Here is a 25,473-nt window from a genome sequence, read left to right as displayed (position 1 = left end):
ATATCTTTTCATGGTGCAAGCTCCTTATCATTGGCCTTCAACATCTCATTGCCACCATCATCAGCCTGTGAGAAGCCCTCATTGTTGGCTTGCAACATCCCCTCATCACCACTCAATGAAGAGACTTCATTCTTAGCCCTTGAACCATGGATCGTAGAGCCAATCACAAGGCAGCACCCAAATCATCCCACCAAATGCCTCATACTTGACATGACAAGGCTTCTCTTGCATGCCTATAACAAGTTCCAAAATTATTTTATCATGGTCCTTGAGGCTCAATATGGGCTGCACCCAGTTTAAAGATGTCAATCGCATGGTTAGGCCAAATACTCTACCTTTCCTAAAGTGGTTCTTGCAAAAGTCTAGGGTCATACTATGGATTGTAGCTCAATTACAGAAAATACAAAGGACCATGCATTATTGCTTTCTAGGAAAGGTGATGGAAAATTTTATGGTTGTTTATTTACAGAGTGATAAAATAATGCTAAAGCAGTATTAAAACAAAATTAAAGCACTAGCTACTTGTAATAAGTGTCAACAATACCAAATAGAATTATGATGTCCAAATGGGATTTGCACATAGTTCTCTTCACTATCATGCAGACCTCACAACGAAAAGTTTGCCAAGATTTCTTTGTGCACCTCCATGGGGACATGATACACTATTATGTCTTTTGGTAGGGAGTTTAGCATAGTAGATTCCATACACCAGTTCATCTCCAATGTTGGCCATATTACCCTAGGCATCCTTGACTTGCTCTATGAGGAAGGTTTTGGTTGCTTACATAGAACCACATAATAGTCCTCATCATTGTCATTGCTTTTAAGAGTCATGAGTAATGCAAAATGGTCACCAATCTCAAGAATGTTAGCCAGCTAGTCTCTATCCATTGAGAATGTTATATCATCCTCTATCGCTATTACATTTTGTCCCCATGGATGGGCTCTAGCTTGTGTAGGTTGCCATACTACATGAGATAAATTGGTGCACTTGTCCCATGTTTGATCCATGCAAAATTAACAAACACATGATAAACCTCTAAGCAAGGATTTTGTGGGATATTTGCAACTAAAACCAAATATGCAATGCCTCAAGTGAGTTCCTTTGATGGTATCGCAATCCCATGCATTAGTCCTATCAATATCACCTAGTTTTACTTCCATGAAAAGTCTTTTCTTCAAATCATTTCCCATCTTTCAGATCAACCATCCCACAATCTCATGAGCACTCTAAAGCTTCACACTATTTTTGTCTAATTGCTTGGCCATTAGTACATGCTTTATGACTACACCAACACCATCGTGCTTTATGACTACACTAGCATCATCATGCTCTCCCTTGCCATGGCTACTACCAAAAATCTCCATGTTAATTGAATTCCAGTCAAAAAGAAATACCTAGCATATCCTCATATAGCACTTTAAAATTTGCAGCATATTCACAATGATGTAGAAACAACAAGGACCAACAATCAAATGCCTAACCTTGCAATGAAGTAAAATGGGCATGCTGGCTTGAACTAAGATGCTGCCCCATTTAACCAAACCCAATGTCTTTTGAACTTTGGTCATTGAGACATGAGTTATTGGTAATCAATCATAAAGCAATGTTGCACAAATAGTGTGTTGTGCTACTTATCATCTAAAATGTAAAGGAGGATTGCTTTTTTATCTCTTCCATCTCCTAAAAATAGCAAATCTAAATCATGACGGTACATTGATAAGTATGCCAATGCATTGATTGGCTTTCATTTTGCACTATATATTCAATCATCAAGAAAGGGTTAGTGCAATGAAGAGAACAACTATGTATAATCCTTAAATAGTACTGTTTATACAAATATCAAGTCTAGTGTACTAATTAGTACTAGCTATATCATGTTGTCTATTTATTTTAAACACTCCTTCCACTATGTCCATTCCCTTTACCTACTATTAGTAGTATTTTAGTACTATATAAGTGCAAGAAATAGTATAGTTTAGTAAGACTTTAATTGATTACAATCATGATTTTAATAACATTGAAAAGTTTGTTAAAACATGCGTGCCTCAGGATCTATGGAGCGCTCTAAGGTGGATGAAACCTGTGTGGAAACATGATGAAGAGAGTGCTCATGACATGTACCTCAAGTCAATTAGGTTCCAAGATAGATCAGCTTGGACTCATAAAGAGAATCTTGAGATAGTGCAAAGTGCTTGATTGATATTACTTCAAATGAACCTCCATTTTATAGATGAGGGTACTTACATCCATATGCTTGCTCACATGTGGGATATCTCCTCCATGCCATGTGGCAGCTTGCCCTTTACTCATACCTTTGCTCTACATGTGCTCATGGCACCACAACTCTCAACACCTTCCGTTGGTGCCATGATCCTTTGGCTACTGCAAGGTGGTCAGATGTGAGTTACAATATCAAATCCTCCCCTGGGTGCTTACATGGCTACTCTCAGGTGGTCAGGTTTGATTTACAAAATATAGGCAAGGTTGGCAAGGTTTTTGCTTTTCAATGCTTCATGTCGATGGCATTCGCTTCTTCGCTTGACGTACCTTAATGCATGATGCTTTGTTCTTCCATGTGCCTTGATGCTTTATATGTGGATGCCATGACTCGTGCTATGGTCATCTCATGCACTTGTGCTTTTGGCATGCTTATGACAATGATGTGTGCTTTCATGCTTTGATTTGTCATTTGTTGCAAAGGTCTTACCAATTGATTTCTTTCAATATTGGTAGTGTCTAATTGCTAACAATGATTCTTATCTGACAACGTGTAGAGCTCAAAAAGACGATCACTTTTCCTTTTTGGAGCATGTCTAAATTCTTCCTGGATTGCAAGTTACAGCTTCTCGAAGTTTCTGTGAAGAAGAGGGCCTTTGATGATGTGGCGCACGGATTCACATGTTGAATTCCATACTGTGCTTAGCAAGGGACTCTATGCTTAGGTGGCACTGTGGTGACTTTTTAACCTAGCTTGGTTAACCCAAGTCTAAGAAAACTTAACCATGGTCCAAGCAATTGAACCTAATGATGGCGATTCTTAATCTAACCACAATTAAATACTATCTTGACAAGTGTCAAACTCGTAACCATAGACTAATCTAAGGTCATACATGCTTAGTTGAGTGGCTTATTTGCCACATGGTCTAAGGCTGGAACCTTAGCAAAGAAGGAAAGCTTTTGCTTCTCTATACATGGACGACGAATGCGAAGGTCTGCGAATTCGGGCTCGTGGAGCAGGAATCAAAGTCTTGTGGGATTTTATAGTAGTTGGAGTAGTTGCTGCTCTTCGTTGGAGGCATCAACTCATTGGAATCTTCGAGTAGCTGTGACCCGCTGTGAGCTCGGAGTTGTGGCGCTCAGGTCGGCTGGTGGGAGGCTATTGAACCATGCATGTTATTTGCTGGAGAGGGTTGTGAAGGTCATAGATGGCACACTGGGCTAGGCTAGAGTGCTGCAGAAGCCACTTGGGAGTTGTTTGGGTTGAGTGTCAGAGCTTGTGTATGTAGGGCAGTTGACTGCGAAGCGTTGCTCGTAGGAGATGGCTTCTGTGTCATGGTAGTTTTGAAGAACATCGTTGATGGAGGCGGCTACTTTGTTGGAGGCCAGGCTTGGTCATCATTTGTGCATGGGCTAGCTTGTAGGAGCTATTGCTGTGGGCATCGATGGAGCTGGCCATTGGACATGAGGCGCTGGCAGAGGAGTCATTAAAGCAAAAGGTCGCTAAAGGCTTTGATGGTCGACAAGCTATTGGAATTGAAGGCGTGGAGCATGGGTCATTGTGAAGCTGTTGTGTGGAGCTTCTATTGCTCACATGTGGGATATCTCCTCCATGCCATGTGCCAGCTTGCCCTTTACTCATACCTTTGCTCTACATGTGCTCATGGCACCACAACTCTCAACAAACTTTTAGAAACATTATTTAGTACTATGAGACAATAGATTTCATCTTTATTAGTACTAAATAGATGCTTAGTGTCACTTCTAAGTAGTCATCTCCATAGTTATTTTAGTAGTACCAAATAGCAACTAAATAATTGCTTAGTGTTACTTCTTAGTAGTATTAAATAGTCATCTTTAGTACTTAGCTTGTATTAGTTAGTGGTATTTAGTACTAATTAATAAGGTTGGTTCCCCAGTGTTTCAATGAAATTTTCAACTATGGTGTTGCATTATTTTTGGTAAGATTCACTTTTTCTCTTCTTGGCACGGTATGATAGGATACGAGGTTCCTTCCCTGAAGGCCAAGATACTTCTTTCCTTGCAAACAAAGACAATGGAGCACATTTTCATAAGTTTCCCCAAATCCCTAACTGTTTGTGTTTGCATATTGAGCCTCCAAATGTAAGTTCACATGGGAGATGCCCTCAAATGGTGCCATGAGTAGTTAATGAGTGTAGGGAGAGCTTGGGATGCCCTAATCAAAGATAAGGCAAGAATGAAGAAGAGGGTCTAAAGTGGAGGGGTAGCATGTGTGGAGGAGAAGTAGCATGTAGGTATGGAGCAATAGGCATGGAGAAGGAGGAGGAAGCATGGAGCAGTAGAGCATGGAGGAGGAGGAGCATGTTAGCATGGAGAAGGAGGAGGAAGAGGAGAAGGAGGGAAGGAAGACAGAGGGAGGGAGGGAGGGAGGGAGGGGGGACAAGGATTTCAAATTTTGAATTTTGAATTGTGAATTTCGAAGTGGCCCTCCCATCACCGATGTATAAATGTGATAGGAATCTAGCTCAATTGTGGGCTTAACCTACCTAGATAGGGGGTTAAGTCCCCCTTCAGACCCCACGATGGGGTTTGCATCAGCCCCTAACCCATTCCCCAATCCATTCCTTTTATGAGGCCCTTTTGAGACCCCATTTTTTCCCTAGTGAAATCTATATGACAAATATTGCCTTGCATTGTGATCAACCATAGTAAGTGGTAACCACTTGTAATGGTTGTATTTCATTTCATTTTAAGACTAACATGCTAGTTGTCAAAGATCATGCAAGTTTGTTTTATATGCAAGGTTCAGTTTGTAGCATACCTAGCTCATCATATATCGATCACCCCAGCCTTGATCTACAAGCTATATAGTATGTTGGATCTAATCAAATTGCATACTCATACCTACTATCGATGAGTGCCATTTTTCGTGTCATAGAACCAAGAATTTGGATATAGAAGAAATAGGAATCATCACTATAGAATCTGATTTCATCACTACTGCTACTATTATCTTCATGGACATTGTCCTATATCTATTTTCATAATAGTCTTACCAAGTATGTGTGGCTCTAGCTCAATTTGCACTACATTCTTAAAATTAGTGTTCATAGAAACCCTAGTTTAATGTAATTTGAATTCCATTTTTTGAGAATTGAAGTCCAAATAGACATTTAAATTTTCATTACATAGTGTATCAAGTTTTGTAACTCTATCAAGCAAAATAGGAGCTTTTCTTGCTTTTTTTAAAGGACTTAACTTACTTAGAAGAAGGGGTTTTGTATGTGTGTATAGATGTACGTACATTAAAGTCGTTAGAAGAAAGAAAGCCCAACTTACTACTACCCAAGGGGGAAAAAACAATTGGATGCATCGTGTAAGATGCAACTTTTTAAAAATAAATTAGTCGCAAAGTGATGCAATTTCTTTAAAAAATATACACCATAAATTGGTGCAAAATGAGTTGATATGAGCATCGCATATTGATGAGCCTAGTCACTAGTACAACTCCATTACCATCGCATTTTCAATCTTACATTTTGCATATTTGTTGTTGCAAATGTAGACATGTGATCTATAGTAGTGTATCAAACATAATCCAATTGTTACTTGATTATGTCTAGCATAGCCCTAAACAACCTACACATGCCTCAATGAAGGTAACCAAAGGTTTATAACAAAGGCAACCATCGTACCAACTACAAGAGATATCTTTTCCCCCGAGCCCGAGGATCGGGAGGGAAGTGGAGGGGAGAGAGGAGGCACATTATAAACATGTAACCTAGCACCTTACTTGATGGAAGGGGGCAGAGAGGTGTGATACAGCTAGGGGACTTACAACCAACATGCATGAGGAATTTTAGAAATGCTTATCTATTGTAATTAATTTTGTAAATATGCATAGTGAATCTTTAAAATTTTCATCCAAAGATGTGGTTTTGCATGCATGAAGGGATTTAAAAATGCTCATCCAATGTAATTATGGTAGTCGTAACTGGATAGCCACGCAATAAGGAAAGCCATGCAACAAGGAACACCATCATCAGAAGCTTTTTAATAATATAAATAGTGATTCTTTTAAAAAAAAATCATCCAAATAGGTATATAAAAGTGGAAGGGGGTAAACAATATCTAAAAGAATGTAAGCTTTTAAACATATTATGAAAGGTATGCTTGCTCACATGTGATGGATGGGTTTTTGCATAGTGACATCCTCAAGGATTGTGTTTGTCTATACAACCCAATTACGTGCATGCAGTTTCATACATTGTTAATAGGATTGGGCCTAACAAAATCTTGAACCACTTTTAGAAATACACAGACCATATTCTCATGACGCAACAAAAATATATCATGGATGTACTCAAGCTACTCATGGGAATGTGATTTCATCTTTGGCATCTCCTATGCGATTTATTAAATGACCTAAGAATCAAACTCGTTGCAGCAAAATTAAAGCAACTCATTGGCTCCAATCTCTTTGAATTCCCTCCCTCCCTATGTTTATACTTAACACTACCCAAATTGCATACCCCCCTTGGGGATTTCTCCTCACTTCCGACCACCCTGGTCGCAAGCTGGCCCTACCTCAAGGCATTGATTCTTCTGGTAGAGTGGGAGTTCAAAGAGGGTTTCAAAGAGGAGGTGCTAATGTCAATGGTAAGAGGGAACCTTTGGGACTTCAACCTCGCAATCTGGCTGATCGAGCCGGTGGTTAGTCATACCCTTCTAGAAATCTGAGTTCACATCCCCTCATGGTGAGTCTGAGTATGCTACATGCAATGTATGCCTAGGGCACTCAGCCCCTTGGTGGGCCAATTTTTGGATACGGTCTTCCTTTTTTGAGGGGATAACGACCCCACTAATACAGTCGGTCTTTTCCTTCTTTTACAAAAAACATCACCCAAATCCTCGAGTTAAAATTCCATCCTTGCCACCCAGGGCCCCATGAGCATGAGCATAGTTCCTATAATATGCTATTAGGGATTGAGGGTATTCAATTCATAGTGAACCGGAAAATTATAAGCTCAACATGAATGGAATTCCTTCACCTTGAACTTCCATTTGATCATCGACCAAAAACTCCATAAATTGTGAATAAGCATGATCCTATACTAGTATCCCTCGGGATTCAGTTGATAATGAGCCCATTGATATAGATTAGGATCATTATTCCATCGGTTATAAGAGTGGTATGATTCCCATCAACAATGAGTGGAACCCCATAGATTGAGAATTAAAATTCAATATCCACCTTGCACTCCATTGGAGCTGGATGTGTGTACCCTCCCGACACAGTCGACCTTGATGTTGTCCGATGCCCCAATGCCATGGTAGATGCTGCACCAAGTTCATAAACCGATGCAAACAATTGCCTATTCATGACCCCCCCCCAATCTTCTTGTACGTCAAATATGGTAATGGAGTATGGCTTCATAAGATCCACCACCAAAAGCCGCAAAAATGTCTACATAAGCGCACTCTTCGATTAACAAAGATCAAGGAATTAAGAAGACAATACGATTAGACGATTGATACAAAAAGCACTTTCCTAATGGAGGAGCTGATATTAGTCACATAGAGGCACTCCTCATTAGGCGAGAAGGCTATGCTATTGGGCTGTGTAAATTTGTTAGTGACAACTGCTTCTACCACTCCAACACGGCTAACATGGTAGACTTGGTCCTTAATGTGCAGGGTCTCTTAAAAGATTCAGTTTTACAAGCAAGATTTGAAGCTCATAACTATCTTTGTTCGAGTACGAGAGATAGCAACAAGGAAAGCATCTTGTTTAGCTTATATTTTCAAAGTTATAAAACTCATTGTGTAGAAGCAAGATAGAAATTGAATAGCAACAAAATAGGAAGAGTAGTGAATCTTAAGACTCCAATGTAGCCTACAATGCAAGTGCACCTTTCGCTTGATAAAAGTATAGAAAAGAAAACAATACATGGAAAGCAATGCTCTATGAGCAGTGTGAATACACCAAAGCAGCAACCCTCCTACAAGGCAAGGAGAAATAGGGACAACCAAGGTGAGAACGCAAAAGTGAGAAAATACCACAACTCTTCCTTACCTCAACAAAGCAGGCATGGAGATGTCTTTGATTGTTACACGGAATGCTCCTTGCACTGGTGGCTGCAGCTTGAGCCTCTGTTGCACCATCGCCATGAAAGCATCATGCATGGAAGGTTCGCCCGGCTCAATGGATCCTCCGGTCTCTTCGCTGCAGCTATCTACTTTTGCAGTGGCAAAGAAGTAACGAAATCAAACAGCTATTGGCAGTCATCAAGCAATCAATTGAAAGGAGGAATTTATAATGGTTATCAAGGATGGGTGAATTCCTAACACTCCATGGATTGTTCATTGATCAAAATCTATAATGATTTTATCAAACAACACCGGATGCTCTGCCAAGATACTTGCACACCATCGTTTTAGTCACCATGCTCATATGAATGCCTGCGAACAAGAACAACAAAATGTCATCCTTCACATCCTCATCCGTTAGAGGCTTCCCATTCCTCATCCCTGAAACTTAATAGGCACAATAGTAGATCTCGATCATGGTTGCCTTGCCGTTCACCAAATCTCACCTCCACTCCTCTATCTATCCTTAGAACTGCCTATGGAGCTCAATCACCAAGATGTCCAGCAAAGAAAGTCCCTATAGCATAGATAGCTAACAAGGCAATGTCGATATCTCCAAGGAGGCCAATTCTTGAATCAAGGGAGCCCATCCATGGAGCACTAACATTGTGGTTCCTCATGGTGGGCATGCTTGGTAGGGTTTCTGTGTTTGCCTACTTGGAATGGCATAGTGGTGGAATGTACACTAGCTTCACTATTTCTTCTTCATCCAAATGCTACCGGGATTATTCAGGCAACTAGGTGGCCTTCAATAGTGACTATGAAAAGAAGAAACAAGGGCTGATCATGGAAGCCTGAGCATGGAGAGCGACACAAAATGAAAGAGTGGTTGATTACGTCCAAATCTCCTCCACCATAATATGTTGGCACATTATAAGTACATTGAAATTCGAGGTGCTTATTGAATACAATCAACAAGTGGACCAATCATACCTTTTCTCATATTCTCAAATAATCGAGAAAAATGTTTTTCCCTTTGCCAAGAAGAACCAAGAACCATCACTGTTCATGCGTAGGAAAGGATTGCAAACCAAAAAGTTGAATTTGGATTCACTTGGAGGGAAAACCTGGTTTTTTTGATGGCCCCTACTCAAGAGGAGGGGCTCAAGTAGCAACCAGTTGTGCTGATATGGACAGGCTGGGTTGCAAACCAACCCCTTGCTTGAATAAGCTCTAAGAGTACGTCCCTGCTTGAGTGGAATAGCCAAGAATTGGCATTTTTCATCCATGCCTAGACGATTCCCATGCTCTGTCCTGACATTCATGGAGTTCATCCATGGCATTCCACCACCCTGCTGGAGACAAAAAATTTGAAACTCCCAGCAAGCATTGCGGTGCTACCTCCCTGACACAAGGTTTCCAGCCGATAAGCTTGCAAGCTTCCCTCAAATTCTTTGAATGAATAGCTGCAGTTGTGTGCAATCGGATCCCATACCTTGCAGGGACTCAACGAGGTACGTTGGAACCCATGCTACCCAATGCTCCATCATGCAAGAACATGAGCAGAAATGCTAGGAAGCCTCACACACGGGAATGCGCTCTAAGGCCTTCCCCATGGGCCATGGGGCAGGCCAAAAAAGTTGTGTGTGAAGACGAATAGCCAAGACAAACAGCCAAAGCTGCCAAATTGCAAATAGACCATGGAGGACGGACGGCTGTGTCCCGACTCAGGACTGGAGTCTGAGGCTTGGCAGCCTGTGCAGAGTGGGCATTCAATGCCACATGTTTTCGTTGCCTGTTGATGTTGCTGCAGCCTGCAGCCTGGCAGCCCTGGCTGCTGTGCGATGTGTTTTTTATCAGCAATTGGACGTGAATGCAATCATCAGGATCTTTTGGCAGGCTCTCTCTTTTTCTTTCCGACGTAAAATGGGCTGTTGTCCCGGGGGTCAGGACTCAGGATTCAGGACTATTCATGCACGCCCCAGCAAAATGGGTCTGACATCCCAGAATGTCACGTTCTAGACGGTAGACAATCGAAGGTTGAAAGCTGAAACCATGTGGGTCATCGCACATGATACAGCATTGCCTGGACGCACCGGTGTCGTGACTCCCGCTCAGACTGAAGACAATAATAATTTATAAAAAGTTTCGAGTGTCAATTTTCTTCTCGACGAAGAATCTTGATGAGCATTAACATTGGAGAGGCCTTGTTAAATATAAGTTCTCACAACAAGGTTGTTTCCAGCTAGCTCCTGTGTTCGTTTGGCTTCTACTAGGTATAGGAAATTGTTGGGCGGATTTTGGGAATCTCCGTCGCCTGCGGCTATCACGTAAAGTCCGCGCGAGTAGCAGCGCTGATTGAGGAAACGGATCGTGTTTCGGCCTTTACAACCTTTTGCCACTGCAAGACAAACCGCCCGGCTTCAATGTAAAATATTGCCAACTTCCAAAGCAAGCGAGGAAGAAGAAAGAATCCAGCTAGCCTAGATGCTGGCAGCTGATGAATGATGAGATGGTGCGGCCATTTGCTGCTAACACGTTCCACTCCCGTTATCAATTCAATTGTCACATTCGATCTTTTGCGAGCGAGAACGATTCCGAAGCTACAAGAATTCCAAGAAACCTTCAAAATCTCCGCTGTCGAGAACGAGCAACAAGAAACCATCAAAATGTATGCTGTCATCGGTTGAGAGCTGGAGCCCCAGATTCCAGAATAGCTGTTTGCACGTTCTAAACTTCCGGTGCTCCTCGAATTTGGCCGAGACTGGATTCCCCAACACGCCCACGCCAGCCCCAGAGTCATCTCGACAGCTTGATCCTTGTGACTTGGAATCGACGTTGCCGTGTTATAATCGATGATCGATCCCCGCACAAGACAACACACCGCGGACCACAACAAGCGCCCCCCACCGCCCTCTCTCTAGACTCCAACTGTCCAACATCTTTCAAAGCATTTAAGATCAGCTTGTCAAGTCTCGCATTAATACGCCTCCGTGTTGTCAGGGCTTCTGCCACAGGTCACTCTTTCAAAGCAGTGATGCGTTCTGTAGACGGGAAATTTTGGAATGATGAAGGAGTGAACAGCAGCATGCGCCAGCGGCATTGATGAGCAGTCCCATGAATGTACCATTGTCACCGAGCTTGGATCAAGATCATGCCAGCCCCGGTCGACTGGCCAGTCGCGACTGGCCAGCCTTATTAACTCCAGTCGTGACTCGTTGAATTTCTTGATCATTTTCACGATTTCACGAGGGCGAGCAGAACGCCCGTGATAACTGAACAATTGCCTGATAGCAATTCCACCGTCAACCTTGAAAGTTGATCGAATGAACACGGACTGCCTACTTCGCAGGGCGGTGGAAAATGAATCGGCCAATACTTATAACGATACACTTTACTATAACGACGGTTGATGCTAAACTACCCACGGTCCACCGTTGGAATGCTGGAGTAAGACAAGTGCCTTCCCATGCTGTGGCTGGTCTAAGGAGCTTAGCACATGGGAAGAAATAGGATGGGAATGGGGAAAGGTGGTCCCAAGTGGTCCCAAGTGGTCCCAAGTGGTCCCATGCATATTTCTATCCTATTCCCATCCCACCAAGTGCTAAGAATAAAAGAACTAGGCATGGGTTTAGGAGGAAGAGAACACATGGCATCATTTCATGTGTTTAAGAGGTGGGGACCTTATGGGGACAAGGACACATGTCATCCTTCCATGTTTTTGAATCCCTAAAAAGGGGGAACCCATTTTGGCTGCCAGGGTCTAGAGGCCATGGTCCAGGATGGGAGAAAAAGTGGCTACTCCCATTCTAAATCCATCCTAGACCACTTGGTGTAGGATGGGAGTAATGATGACAAAAAGATTCCCATCCCAAACCCATGCTAGCCCCATCCATGTGCTAAGGCCCTAACTATGGGGCTGCAATTAAGAGTATTGCCACACACATCCTTCGAGCGACTAAGGGTAGGTACACACGGTCAGAGTGCCTGAGCCCTACCCAATGGTGATGTATACCAGGGCAGCGTGTGGTTACACACCAACTGGATGTAAGAAGCTAAACTGACATGTTTGCAAGGAAGCAATGTCTTCCTACTAGAAAGTAAGCTCATGCGAACCATTTGTGAACTGGAATCAAGGAATGGGTGAGGGGTGGGCTGAAATGGGGCAATGCGCCACAAATCACCAAGCACCAAGTAGCAACCACTTCAAGGCATGCCCTTACTACCCAAACTTGGGTGCCCAATGTGTAAACACCATAACCTAGCCCTAGTGTGTCCACATGCAATCCTCCAAGGACTAAACTTCCCCATGCATTTGGCCCTCAGCACCTAAAGTATCCCCCACTTTGAGTAAATCCATTTTGCCCTGATTTTTCTAAGCATGTGGCCTAAATGATTCACTATCATAACTAAAATGGCCAATTAGCCATTGTAGTTAGCACTGTGTAAATGTGCTCAAGTTAAGGCCTCCACAAGACCATCACATTGCACCATTCATATGCTATAGGAGAAGTTGAACAATTTCATTGGCTTATCTCTCCATAGAATGTAATAAATATGTATAGGCCCTACTTCAATTGCTCCCTTAAATTGGTACAGCTAGATATTAAAAATTTTGAGGTGGCTCAAAAGACCCCTAGAATCTACTAAATCTAGGTTGTGATATCAAATTCTGAAGGGCTGGCCAATTCTGCTTTCGAACTTGCCAAATTGTATTTAAGAGGGCATGGAAAGAGCACTCCATATCTAAATAATATGGTTGGTTGAACGACAATCTGCCTGTTCTCATGGAGGGCACTAGAGCACCCATATTGGTATGTTTGAAATTTGGAGACCACTAGTAAGTGGAGTGAGCCATCGATTGCACCAATGAGTAACACAAAGTGTCAATGTAGGCTTACCTCAAAATATAGTTTCAATGTAGCCTCACCTCTATAGCTGGAGGTGTTCACTTCATAGATGCATGGCTGCACTGTGCTATTGCAAGCAACAATGATACGTTTTTATGTTGCACATGCTTACAGAAGGTTGATAATATACAAAAACTTCATTTGGACATAATAAGGGGTGCTAGGGTGGTACCCTACCCTCAAGAGGGGTTGGGAAGCAAAGTTGTATGGCTACTTGACAATAAGAGGTTCTCTACTAAGTCATAAAGCCTCTAATTCCATAGCAACTAACATGCTTAGTAATTCATGTTGATGACTCTTCCATAATTGCTCACTTGAGATGGTACTTCTTATCTTCACATGAAGTGTTGTGTCTCTTTATCAGAGGGGCCACTTTTGATCTTGTTCACAATGATCAAGACTCTATTGATTGAGCTACACATGTGTTGTCTTGACAACTATTGCAATTGGAATGAATTCAATACACAGTTATTCAAAGAGGGCATTTAATGCTTTGGAGACACTTGTTAAAAACTCGTGTTGTCTTTAAATACATATGTATTATAAATTGTATTTAAATATCCAAGCATATCTTCGAATACCCAGATAATTATTTTGCATGCTTTTAACATAATCGTTTACCACCTACCAAATGTTTACATATTTGGTGGATATTAAATTTAGATCTCCCTTCTATATCTTCTAAGAAAAGATGATTACCTTGAATATTTATATATGAAAACAAAACATAAATCCCCAATCTCATAACATGAGCCACATAGAGATTTTAGGTTTGCCATTTGCTATTAGGAGGAATCCTCGCACCCTTGATTATGATACAACTCAAGTCTAAACTGTTACAGATACATAATGGAAGTCACAAAGCATATAATATAGCTAATAGTACTTTTACCAGTTATTGCATGAACATGGATTTTAAGTATACTCAATCTAAAACTAAACTTATTAAGGTACACTTATAAATTCCCTTATTTAACTATTGCACCATTTATAGGCCATTTAGCTACTTTATTCAAAGTTTAACGATGCTTTAGTAGCCTCTATCAAGGTAACTATGCTTCTTTCATATAATTCATTGATATCAATAATTTCTTTCATATAACTCATGAATGTGCATAGTTCGATTTGTCTCTATTGAAGATTTGTACTGATTTTAACTTATAAATTGTGTATTTCATAGAGAATTTCTAACTAATAAAGTATTGTCTCAATGAAAACTTTAAATTTTAAATGAATAAATCAAAACTAGATTTCGTTTTGTTGTGTAATTTCCTTAATATATGATATGTAATAGACTATGCTTTACACATAAAGAATATGATTTCCTTACCAATGAAAGTAATTCCACCAACTATTGACATACATGTTGGCTTCAAAAGATGAACATGGGCTTGTTGCAAGTATAGTCAAGGAATACAAATGTCAAATTTTCAATTTAATGGTTTTTACTTTCTTTTAAACTATGTGAAGTGGGTACTAGAAGGATGGAACTATTTTTCCAAACAATAAAGCAACATATAAATTCATGTTGAGAGAGGATGAGGGTTATTTGAGCTATCATGATTGCATAGAAGTAGCAATAAAGAATGCTTTGTATGGTAAGCATTGTATGCATACTATCAATAATTGTTTTAGAATTGCAAGACTAACTAAAAATTAAAGGGCAATATAAAACCTTGCTATCATATTATATTCATCTCAAACATGTCTCTATCATAATCAAGTACTTTATACGTATAACTTTCTTTCTAGGAGAGCTAGCATGCCTAGGTTTGGCTTGCATGCGTTAGTTCATAATGGATCAAAATATAGGGAAGTGATCATCAAAACCTTTCCATCTTTGTCCATAGGTGATGCACTACAAACTTTGTTGTCACATTCACATTTTTATTCAAGCTTGCTTGCAATCTTAACCATATCGATCACTCAACATTCCATCCAACTAATATGATCAAAGAAATCAGATATCAAATCTTCTAAATCATGGATTATGCATCAAAGGGTACTCATTGGGCAAAATCCCACACAATCTTTGGTCTTAAAACCTCATTATAACTAGGTATAATCTAAGAGATTAAGGTCCCATGATTTGCAAAACAATGTAACAACATACAATTAGCAAACCAATACAAATGGTGGAAGCTAGAAGTTTCTACAAGAATGATTCAAATTTACTCACCATATTAGCTTGGTTGCAATCCATAGGCTGCTCTTAGGCGATGTTGATGGAACCTTGGAATCTGTCATGGGGTTTAGTTGATGGAGGAGGGGGGGTGGGGATTGCATCCAGCAACACATCATAGATAGTTGTGTCTACTGATTTCATGGTTGCCAATGTGGTAGTGAGGTATTTCTCTAGGGATTGCTCTGAACAACCCAACATACCATTATAGGAGAAGTGAAATCTCAAAAGGGCCTTGTAAGGAAATGGATTAGTGGGCTAATGCAAAGCCCAAAATAATCTCAGTAACAAAATAGAGATAAAATGTTCATTTCCAATTCCAAATTCTTTTGCACAAATTCTTCCATTTTGACTTTCAAAATGGGATACACATATATTTTATAGCCTTGAAACACTTTCTATATCATTCTCCTATTAGAGTTTTCATGAATTGATTTGGCATTAAGAATCTTGTAGAGAAAAAGGCTACTCTATTAAGACAATAATTCAAAGGACAAATTAGAATGCTGTTACATGAATTTTTAAAACCCAAAATGATAAATAATTCCTCCTTACTTAGGCATGTGTGCATATTCCTTTTAAATTGAGCAAGGTTGGCCTCATAATGTTTCATTTATAGATAATACAAAAGCAACACTCAAAATTAGAATGCTATTACATGCACTTTTAAAACCCAAAAAATGATAGATATTTCCTCCTTACTTAGGCATGTGTGCATATTCCTTTTAAATTGAGCGAAATTGGCCTCAAATTTTTTCATTTATAGATAATACAAAAGGGGAGTCCTTATTGATAGGTAGAAGCTATTGCCTCTATATTGATATGGACATTCACTAAATGTTAAAGATCTTATATAGGACCCTCATCTAGTGGTTGTAACTCTTATGCATCAATTACCATCATCTTGACTAGACTTCAACTCATTGCATCACTACCAAATCTGACAATTAACTACACCCAAATGAAAGATCCAACAATTGTCAATGTGTAGCCTCTAGGTGGTTACTGGAAAATATGTAATCCTAAACCATGCATTAAATAAGAGAGGATTTTTTAGTAATACCACTTTTCACACAAAAATGAGACAAAAATACACGCATAGGGGTCTATTTATGCAATAAAAGGGGGAAATCACAGAATCCAGTCCAAATATACCTTAATAAATTGTATGTTTATTCAACACAAGGGGGAAATCACCTACTCTAGAACAAATATAACTTAATCAATTGTATGTAAGCAGACATTAATAATTACCCCTTGAATGTATGCGATACAAGGTATATGGATATAGTGAGCCTCATCGGTGTGTGGCTGCCTTTAAGTCACATGATCATCTTATAAGGATACAACACTACTTTTCATAATAAATCAATTGCACACCAAGGAATATGATGGTAGAGGAGGGTAGGCATGTCCATAATTGGATCGATAAATACATGTCACATTTATGTTTTGATTATATAAGATTCCAATCATGATATTCACGTTCTTTAGCTCTATAGTTCTTGCCTCTTTTCTTTATATTTATCATTCATTCAATTAAGTGACTCTATTAGAATTTGGATTTGGCATGACCAAAACAAGCCGGAGACATTTTATTTAGCAAACTTTGTAGAAAGGGTGGTTGGTATCAATCTTTGAAGAAAAAGTTCTAGCTTACTACACAATGACAAATTGTGTAAATTTTCATTTGTTTTAAAAAGAATTGGGGAACTCTTGGGTAGCTCAATCCATTCTTCCAAGCAATTGGATGATTCCTACTATTCCAAATCCATATGCACCTTAAGAAAACACTCTTCTACTATAAGACAAATTCTTATATCAATCACATCTTTCATCTCACACAGGTATTTTCCTTTCCTAGTGCACCAACCCACCAACCATTCTTTAATATTCTAGATAATGATCATTTGGGGCTTCCAAAATATTCAAAAGTAGCAATAACTGCTAATGATTCAAGTTGAATATATGGATAGCCAATGGTTTTTACTTGGATTCAAGATGTGTAACACTTGGAAATTACCTTGTTACTCAACTTGTAATATCTCCTTCAATTCAAATGGGAAAAGGCTTCTCCATGATCATCAAATGCCTTTTCTCACCAACTTTCCATCTTCAAGTTGGTATCTCCTCAAAGACCTAATTTGGGTTTTTTAGTGTAACCCTCATAGAATTTTTCCTTTACTTGTACTAGTCATCTTTCTAAGTTAGAGTTCTTTATATATAAGAGAAATCACCACAATTTATCATGCCATGGCAGTTAACCCTAGGCTCAAGAAATCCCCATCAAATTTTCTAGATTGAGAGATACCTAGCAATTTCTTAGTTTCTTGGACCTAGTTGGCATATTAGCTGCAAGCACATAATGTGTCCCAACTATGTAGATTCTCTTGAAATAGTACTTTTCTCTAATGCTCTAAAAGAGAGCTTTGGACATGCAATCGCGAATTTGCAAACATTTCCTTGCTCTTACTTGGTGCCTTATTCATCTCCAATTTCTACATTTAAGAACCAATTCCCCTCAAAATTTAATTGAATTCCATCATTATGATCCATGCACAAGCAATCTAAAACTAATTTCTTTGCTCAGGGAAAGAGAGATGCAAGATCCCTTATCACTTAAGCCTTAATCTGACCAAATTGAGAAGTAAACTATTGATACCTATACCCCATTTAATAACAAGGGAGCATATGACCAAGCTCAAGAATAGTGGTGTCAACTCAAGAGTCATGAGATGAGAAAATAAGTATGTGAGGGGGTATCTTTACTCTTTGAATAAACCATGTAAAGCAAAACAAGCCTATGGTTAGAGATGGCAGTAGGATTGCATTACTTTCCTTGACAAAGGATAATCCACCTTAAATAGCATAAAAGCAATGGAAGCATGAAGATGGAAAAACGAAGGAACTTGACCATTTGAAAAAGAAGAGATACACATGATTCATCAACTCTATACAAACAATGACCTTTCAAGTATCCATAAGTTATTCGTAAGCATCCAACTTTGATGCTCCTTGTTCTTATCTCCGTTGGATCTATCATTGGTTTTCTCAACCATACTCCAATCCCCACTTTGTAGCAAGTATGCATCAATTGAGACTTCTTGCAACATTCCTCAAGGTATGGCAACACTCACCTCAGTCCTCTCTTAGCCTTTCGATCCATTAGGGGCATAAACTGATGCAATATGAAAGTAAAGACATCGCACATGAATTTTAACTATTGGAATTCAATGATGGCCATCTTTGATCTCTCTATCTAGGCATACATGGGTTTAGCAACAATAACACCTAGTCTCCTTGACCCCCTCTTGTTCTAGTAGAAACAAACTATTCTTAGGGAAAATAATACCCCTCTAATACTACAGTAGAAAATGCTTCCATTGTCTAATGTATTCTTCTACAAATAAGAAACTCCAACTTCGAGAGCTCAAATCACTCCAGTGGAAGCCTCTTGCTTGATCTTAGAGAACAAACCTCTCCAGTATGAAAGTATTTGTAGAACACGCTCTATCTTGAGCCTTTCCCCTTAGTTTGATGAAATTTCCACTATTTGAACTCCTCAAGTGCATCATCAAAAGGAGTATGGAAGTGATTCTCTTCATACCAGAATGAGCAAGTCCTAAGTTCCCCATTATTCCTTTCTTGCATGTAATTGAGGTATGGCATCCTTAAAATTTTGAAAAATCCCATGCACGCTATGTCAAAAAATTATCATTATCATTATTATTTCTTACATGCCTTTTCATCCTCACATGTCATGCCCATTCCACATATCATGCCGTTTCTCACATGTCATGCCGGTTCCATTTGAAGTGATGGAACGGCTAGAGAGGAGCAAGTTGGTTGGGTGTAGATGTAACATTGTGATAGAGGGAAGGTACCATGTAGTTAGAGAGGAGAGGTACTGAGGCTATAATACACTTATACATTCAACATTGCTTAGATTCGAGTATGATCATGATTTGAGCTTACTAGAGATATTTCATAGTCTAACAATTGGTGTAGGTGGATGAGCTCATTTTGTAATACATTGTGTTGGGTTCTAAAAGGACATATGTAGTATGCTCTCATGTTTGATATGAACAATTAAATGTTTTATGATATATGTGTACTAACATTTGTTCTTTTGATTAATAATAAATTCAAACTTGCTTTTTCATCATATGATTTCCAAGTCTTCAAATATTAACACAAATAAAGCCTCTTCTAATATAGCAAAAATGTTATTATTAAGAAAATGAAGATGAAGTAAAGAACATGTTAAGGGTAGAAATCTCTTGACAGTTCGTAATATCATTGGTATTCATTCATCACAAAAATAACAAATTTTTAAAAATGGCCATAACACTAAAGGATATATGAGAAGGGGATGCCAACAAGAAGAAGTTTTTAATAGTATAATCTAGAAAAGTTAGCAATATCATTAGCATGTTACAAGGGGTTGCCCAAAAGATGAAAATTTAATATGTAGAAAGTGGACATTCCTTGAAAACATCTGCATCTACAATGAAGCATAGATTTGGCACCAATAGAGGACGAGCCTAGCGAGGGTCCTTCAGAAGCACATCAATGTGAAAAAGCATCGTACCCAAAAATAATGAACTCTTTAACAATGTATGCTTTCCTTGGATGAGAGGTTCTCTCTTAGGTCTCCATCTACAAAGACTATGAAGAGAAGTTCATGTGGCCAAGCCAAGGTAAAGACTCATTTTAAAAAACAATTTTCACACATTTCAAGTGTATATGTACATTTTAAAGTTTTACACCAAACTTTGTATTGGTTTTTCTTGAGAGCCATTGATCCTATTTGAGCTCACAAATATATGAGCGTCCTTGGGCTCATCAAGTTTGTCAATTGAGCATGTAATTTACAACCCTACTAACATAGCCTCTTGAGCAAAAAGGGCAACGTAAATTCGTGAATCCTTTTCATTTGGCACGACTAATATTTCCAATCATAACATATTTCTAAGCTTTCAGTTCTCTCAACTAGCGGGCCATTGACGAAGCTTTCTAAGTTCCAAGTTCCAACAATTCAATGGCTCGGCGATATTAAGTTCAGTGCGACAATTGAATGGGCTAACGGAATTTCAAGCATCGAATTTTGCGTCACAAGGAGAGGACTTGCGATCAAAATGCCAAAAGGCCAGTAATGAAGCGTGGCTGACCTCTGTGCTAGCAAACCGTCAACAAGACTACAAGTTCAACTTCCCAGGTCCCTCCGATATTACGTACGTGACAAGACATCCCATCTTATTGAACAAGAAAGGTGCATTCAAGCCCTGTTCAGCATTCCAATCATCAATGCAGACTCTACCCATCAACAACAAGATAGCCATTGGCACATTCCATCTCGAGTCTCTCCATACTTTTTCTTATTGGTAACTTGGGAAGTTGGGATTTTACTTTGCAGGTGAGATTTTCGACTTCCAAAAGTAATCTACTGGTGGGCAGGTTCATTATATGGTAAAAGAGGAGCTACGTCGTACGGATTAGATACGACCTGAATCCTCATCGAAGTTCCGTAGATATTCAAAACTCCAAAAGCAGTCGTAAACGGGATCAAAAGCAAATGTAAAACAACCCTTTGCTCTTTCAATTTTAAAAAAAAAACAACCCTTTGCTCAATCACTATTACGACTCGTGTCACAATTTCCAGCGAGTCATTAGCAAATCTGTAGAGAAAAATAGCATGTTGTGACGAGCCGTGGAGCAATTTTTCATCTTGAACGCTATTCCAATCACATTCACAAGTACAACGCCCAGAGTTGCAAAATTGGTTAGCAAAACCTCGTGAAACTTGAGATCCATGATACACACCAATTGATATTGCCACATTTAATCAAGCTGTACAAAAAGCATAGAGGCTTAACCGATTACACACTAAAGAGTAAGATACGTCGTTGAGACGTTGTGCAGATCTGTCCTCTATCCCCGTGTATTTATTATGGACTGTAAAGAATAATGTTATCGCAGTATTAAACGACAATTAGCTCGTTACTTGAGCATTATACTTGTCCAACGAATACTGAGGACCTCCTAAGGGACGAGTGGCAACATCAGGTGGAGCGGGGTTCAGACTGTTTCTGGTAACTATCCGGCTCCAGGTAAACCAGGGCAAAACATCGCCGTCTTTGCAATGCATTCTTCCACTCCACAGCAAAACTATCGTTCAGACGTTTTGAACAAGGAACGCAGCCTCGTGAGAAGCCATTTCCGACATAGACAAGTGCCACGATCGCTTGGGCCTACTTCTCTAAAACGGAATGGCTTCAGCACCCTCATGCTCCACTGGAGTATCCACTATCTGCTTGAGCATGTTACTCCAGTATTCTGGAGAATCCTCAGTCAGCAAAGCGCTGAATGTGTTCGGCCGCGCTGTCCCGCAAGATACCTCTCGATGTAGCTTCGAGAATTCAACAAACTCAGGCGATACCTCACCACAACCGACAGATGAGCTCTTGTTGCTAGAAATGTCCTCAGAAACCATCTCTAGCTCGCCAAGCAGACCACTAGAAGTCGTGGCAGAAGCTAAGGCCGGAATACTCTCCGAATCCGTTTTGCAGATATCCATGCTAAAATCGTCGGTCGACGACTGCGACCACATCGAAGAGGTTGCACACGACCTCGTCATGGTTGCATCGACCCTTGCTGCGGGGAAACCCAAATCCTGCAAAGAAGGCCAATTCGGGATAGTATCTCCGTCTAAACTGTCGGAAACTCCCGCTTGGAAAATATCATCCACATGACTAACTTTGGCGAATTGAGGGGGTTTCCCAATGTCAAGTAACGGGAAAGGTTCACTTTTGGGAGCCACCATCTCCTTTGAGACAGGATTATCCATCCAAGAGAGCTTTCGGACAAAATAAGAATCGTTTACGGAGCCCGGATGCGCTGCATTCTGAAGATGTGCTTCGAGAGAGCACAAGGTGGACGTCGGAGAACCATGGTCCATTTTACTTGTTTGAGGAGAGCTGCAGCAACTCGAATCTTGCCCGTCAGCAACGGTAGTGCAAGTCCATGAATCGGGCCACATCAGTCCTGCTTGCCCTTGCAACGATTTCTCCCAGTTTTGGAGAGTATTCATCAGCTCCATAGCGCTGAACGCCTTGGAGGGCAGCGAGCTCAGAGGGCTACGATCCGATTGCGAAGAAAGATCGGGAGCTTGCGAATTCCATGACCTTACGGCGGAGGACGAGACGTGAGGGGAGATCATGGCCGTACTGGCCCACAATCCTTTGGCTCTCATGTTTGATTCTCTAGCGAGCCGGGCTTCTGCTTCGAGTCTCGCACTCTCCCACTGAGCCATGTGACTAAGAGCAGAGTTCCCGCTCGTAGTATTTGTTTCTAGGAGACTACTGGTGTTTTCCGGCTTAGGCTTGTGCGTCGCCGGGTCAATGCCCATCTTGAGCAACCGCTTCTTCAAGTGCGTATTCCAGTAGTTTTTTATCTCGTTATCGGTCCTCTTAGGCAAGTGGGAGGCAATGGCGGACCATCTGTCAGGAAGAAGCAGCAGAAGTGAGCATCGTGAAAACACGAGAGTTTCGAAGGATGAACAGTACAGGGCGATTTCTGCGAGACAAGAGGAGAGAACCTTCCCCCATCCTCCTGCGAAAGTAAGGCGACCAAGGATAGCTCACCGATTCCCGAGGAGGGCGTGAAGCTGGATGATGGTCTGCTCCTCGCTTTGAGAGAATTCCCCTCGTTTGATGTCGGGTCTCAGATAGTTGGTCCAGCGCAAGCGGCAGCTTTTTCCACAACGGAGGAGGCCTGGGGAAGGAAGATCGAGTGAGGCGATCAGTACAGAAAGGGAGCTAGCAGAGTGGGGCTGCATCGCAAACCCAGAGCCGGAATCATCACTAGGTTCCAGACACAGAAGTCGAGAGAAGCAGGAGGCTTACCAGCTTTCTTAGGGAGGGCGCGCCAGCTGCCGTGGCCATGTTCAGTGATGAAGCCGATGAGCTTATTATCCTCTTCGGGGGTCCAGGGGCCTTTCTTGAGCCCAACTTTCTCACAGCAGGGGGCGCGGCCCATGGCGGAGGGGGGAGGAGAAGGGAGGGCGGAGGAAAGAAGCGAGGAAGGGAGGGAGGAGGAGGAGGAGGCTAAAGCATGGAAGGCGAGGAAGTGGCTGTGGCGGAGGAGAAGCTCAAGCGGAAGCTTGATAATGATGAAGAAAGAAGAAGAAGAAGAAGAAGAGACAGAGACAGTAAGTAAAGAGTGATAGTGTGCGGCCACGTAAATAAGCAGGAAGGTTCGTTGGTCAACGCTACCCGACACGTTACTTGCTATTGCCGGTCTTCCAGTCAACCCCGCCATACCACGTCACAAACATCCGTCAACTCCATCAACACCCCCAACGTCTACCCAGCCTTTTTCCTTTTTAATTTTCATTGTTTTGAAGAACATAATAAATATCCATCCACGCGGTTTTATTAATCCGTCAACGCGTTTTCGGCAGTTTTTAATTATTTTCGGTATTCTTTTACCCAGCTTTTTCACGCCGCCCAGTGTACCCGTAAACGCCGGTCATCACCGCCGCCTGTACGACCGGATTGATCGCCGGCAGCTTGGCGTCGCCGGTAAACCGCCTCCTCCGGTAACGCCCTGCCCTTTTTTGGTTAGCGCCATTAACTCCCCGCATCCCGTCCACCACATGTCGCCGCCTCCACCTTTAAACTATCGCGATTCGCCATGCCCAGAACTGCCGCCGAAATAGCCGGCCACGATTAAGCTGGCATAATCCCATCAATCACCCGCCGCTGCTTACTTTAGCTCCCATTCGACCTCCTCAACCCTACGAAATATCCCCAAAGTGAGAAGCTCCAAACCTAACTACAAGTAGGGCTCACTGTGTGAGAATAGGAAAATGAGAAATTGCTGAAACTTTGAAGGCCGCGCACCAAGCATTGAAGTAGAGGCTAGAAGGGAGGAAGGAAGCTTCTTAAAGGAAGGAGCTCCTACTTGTACACTTGACAATGGCCAAAGTCACAATTTAAATGGAGCTCCTACAAGCGTTGGGAAGATCTCTTTTGCTCATGAAAAATCCTAGCATGTGTACATCTTGCCCAAAAAATATTCAAAGCTCCACTAGCATCTAGTGCCATCAAGCCAAATACCATGTCCCTCCATAAAGCACATCTCAACCCCTCCAAAACATCTTTAACAGAGGTCCATCCTCCCCCTTGTTCATTACATGGTGCATGGTAGGCATCTTGCTCTAGCAAAGGATGAACAACATGCTTTTTTAGATCAGAGAGCAGAGTATGCCTTTGTCCCTTTGGATTTAGATGAGAGGAAGAGTTAATAAACGCTTCTTCTCTACTCTCGAGCTGAGATATGGTAATGAAAGTGTTTCTCAGCTTATTGACTATGACGGAGTTTTGTAGTAGATAGGTCCTCTAATGAAGGGGGAGAAGGGACCAATTTAGAGGACCTTTAGAGGCCTCGTAGGTGGAAATTTGGAGGGACTGTTGGAGATATCACAGTCAAAGAGTGTGTTGGTGTGAAGTGTAAGTGTGTAGTACTAGGTGATCTAGTACTAGTCTATGTGTGTGAGTGCCACGTGTCATCATGGGACTTATCCCATATGCATTTGGTATTCCAATGCCCCCTTGGTATAGCCTTCTCACTTTATGGATACACCAAAGCATTACTCATGAGAGAGAGAGAGAGAGAGAGGGGACGGAATCCAATCAGAAAGTCCCACCCAAAGCTGATCCAATATCATCAATGAGAAATGTACAAAATTTGTCCAACTATCCTCACATGGACTTGGTATGTGCCCATAAAGTGTGTGTGTAGTCATGACTCACACTTATATTTAAACCAATCAAGAAGCTTGGGGGTTCTAGTTGACTTTCAATTGATAATTATGTAGGGGATATCAAAAGTATTGCATAAATCATGGCGTCTTCCATATTTTCAAAGGCAGCACTACATGTGGTCCTTGGGAAAGAGAAGGGATGGGGGATTAGGGGGCATGAGACCATGTCCACACCACACTACTATCACATGGGCTCATGCAACAAGATTTCAACTTTACCAAGTCTCATAGAGTAATTGATGCAACCATAAATCAAAAGTAA

General features: G+C 41.0%; 1 protein-coding gene across 1 annotated transcript; it reads right to left on the bottom strand.

The window, feature by feature from the left end:
- Positions 1 to 21,184: 21,184 nt before the first annotated feature.
- LOC147900693 (uncharacterized) lies at positions 21,185 to 23,581 on the bottom strand. Its single transcript, XM_087375812.1, has 3 exons — positions 23,290 to 23,581; positions 23,029 to 23,158; positions 21,185 to 22,884 (listed from the first exon to the last, which is right to left on the bottom strand). Exons 1-3 carry the CDS (start codon positions 23,420 to 23,422, stop codon positions 21,645 to 21,647), a joined length of 1,503 nt encoding a protein of 500 aa, XP_087231938.1. The 5' UTR covers positions 23,423 to 23,581; the 3' UTR covers positions 21,185 to 21,644.
- Between the last annotated feature and the right edge of the window lie 1,892 nt (positions 23,582 to 25,473).

The sequence above is a fragment of the Dipteris shenzhenensis genome, chromosome 6, assembly GCF_047967505.1.
Source record: "Dipteris shenzhenensis isolate YYH24624 ecotype China chromosome 6, Dip_SZ_1.0, whole genome shotgun sequence".
In the NCBI taxonomy this organism is placed as follows: Eukaryota; Viridiplantae; Streptophyta; class Polypodiopsida; order Gleicheniales; family Dipteridaceae; genus Dipteris; species Dipteris shenzhenensis.
Note: the sequence above shows the minus strand (reverse complement) of the source record. Positions and strands in the feature narration are given on the sequence as shown.

Coding starts and splice junctions, on each gene's coding strand:
- LOC147900693 (XM_087375812.1), bottom strand. CDS start 23,422: ATGGGCCGCGCCCCCTGCTGTGAGAAAGTTGGGCTCAAGAAAGGCCCC. Junction 23,159..23,289: donor CGCCCTCCCTAAGAAAGCTG/GTAAGCCTCCTG, acceptor TTCCTTCCCCAG/GCCTCCTCCGTTGTGGAAAA. Junction 22,885..23,028: donor CACGCCCTCCTCGGGAATCG/GTGAGCTATCCT, acceptor TCTTCCTGACAG/ATGGTCCGCCATTGCCTCCC.